This window comes from Priapulus caudatus, unplaced genomic scaffold (genome assembly GCF_000485595.1).
Source record: "Priapulus caudatus unplaced genomic scaffold, Priapulus_caudatus-5.0.1 Scaffold1718, whole genome shotgun sequence".
Classification (NCBI taxonomy): domain Eukaryota; kingdom Metazoa; phylum Priapulida; class Priapulimorpha; order Priapulimorphida; family Priapulidae; genus Priapulus; species Priapulus caudatus.
This window is the reverse complement of record NW_014578779.1, coordinates 36,069-37,368: the sequence shown is the minus strand read 5'-3', so window position 1 is coordinate 37,368 and position 1,300 is coordinate 36,069. Positions and strand designations below refer to the sequence as shown.

The 1,300-nt window shown below is 52.9% G+C and overlaps 1 protein-coding gene across 1 annotated transcript in view; it reads right to left on the bottom strand.

The window, feature by feature from the left end:
• Positions 1-62: 62 nt before the first annotated feature.
• Positions 63-1,300, bottom strand: part of LOC106817415 (E3 ubiquitin-protein ligase listerin-like) — a 5,716-nt gene continuing 4,478 nt past the window's right edge. The window contains exons 4-5 of the mRNA XM_014822080.1: positions 866-1,184; positions 63-301 (exon numbers count right to left, since the gene is read on the bottom strand). Coding sequence (XP_014677566.1) covers positions 63-301; positions 866-1,184 — 558 coding nt within the window. The remainder of the gene's footprint in view (positions 302-865; positions 1,185-1,300) is intronic.

Sequence of the window (1,300 nt, the reverse complement as noted above, 5' to 3'; positions counted from 1 at the left end):
TGAATGAAAATGAAACATAAATGCAAAAAAAACAAAAAAAACAAGAGAACGTGAACAGCTACTCACGCTGACAGCAGGCGGAACGCGGCGCGCTGCACGCACGTGTGCGGCGACGCCAGCAGGGGGCAGCAGTGGTTGAGCAGCGTCTGCATGTCGTCATGGAGACCGCTGTCATCGTCGGCGAGTAGACGTGGCGGCAGTGCGTGTCGCAGCACGAGCTCACCAGGTGTCGCCGCGGCTGCGCGCGACATCGCCTGCAGCGTGAGGGCGACAACGACGCTGGCGCCACCTGACGACGACTCTGCACAAACGGAAACGTTAAAGCGATTATTATTTTTTATTATATTATTGGGTTAGTTTCAACACACACGCACGCACGCACACGCACACACACATGCACGCACGCACACGCAAACACACGCACGCACGCACGCACACTAGTGTTGTCAATCGGTTGTAATTTCGTAATCGATCATCGGTTGGACCCAAGTAACTGATGATCGGTTACAATCGGTTACTCGGGGTGTTGAAGGCCTGCGTGTGCGTAACGTCGTGTGCATGTACGTGTGTGCATGTATGTGCTTGTTTAGCCCTGTTTACTGTTTGTTTTGCACTGTTTACTACTGTGTGTATAATACATGTTAATAAAGGATAACTTGTATAGTAGCGATGATATCTCTGATTCTCATCAATTTTCCAAGTTTTCTTGTTCGTTTTACATTTATTTCGATTATTTTTTTTTCTTTTCTTTTTTGATGAAATCGATTATGGATTTTGATAACCAAGCGCTTGGTTCGAGCCACTGTTCAATCGATGATCATGACATCACTAACGCACACACACACACACACACACACACACGTACCTGCAAGATTGAGGAATGCCGGCAGCAGCAAGGTGAACACTCCCTCAGCGAAGAACTCTCGCCACTCCACCGCGAGGTCGGCCGGAAGGTCGCACACAGGGGTCGCGACCTCTGATGCGACCCCGTCGACCTGGGTCGCGACCTCTGATGCGACCCCGCCGACCCGGGTCGCGACCTCTGATGCGACCCCGTCGACCCGGGTCGCGACCTCTGATGCTACCCCGTCGACCCGGGTCGCGACCTCTGACACGAGCTCGGCGACGCAGGTCGCGAGATGCTGCGAGGCGAATTCCGTCGCCAGGTGGCTCTCCACGCACGACTGCAAGAGAGAGAGCGAGAGTTAGAGAGAGAGAGAGAGAGAGAGAGAGAGCGAGAGAGAGAGAGAGAGAGAGAGAGAGAGAGAGAGCGAGAGAGAGAGAGAGAGAGAGAGAGAGA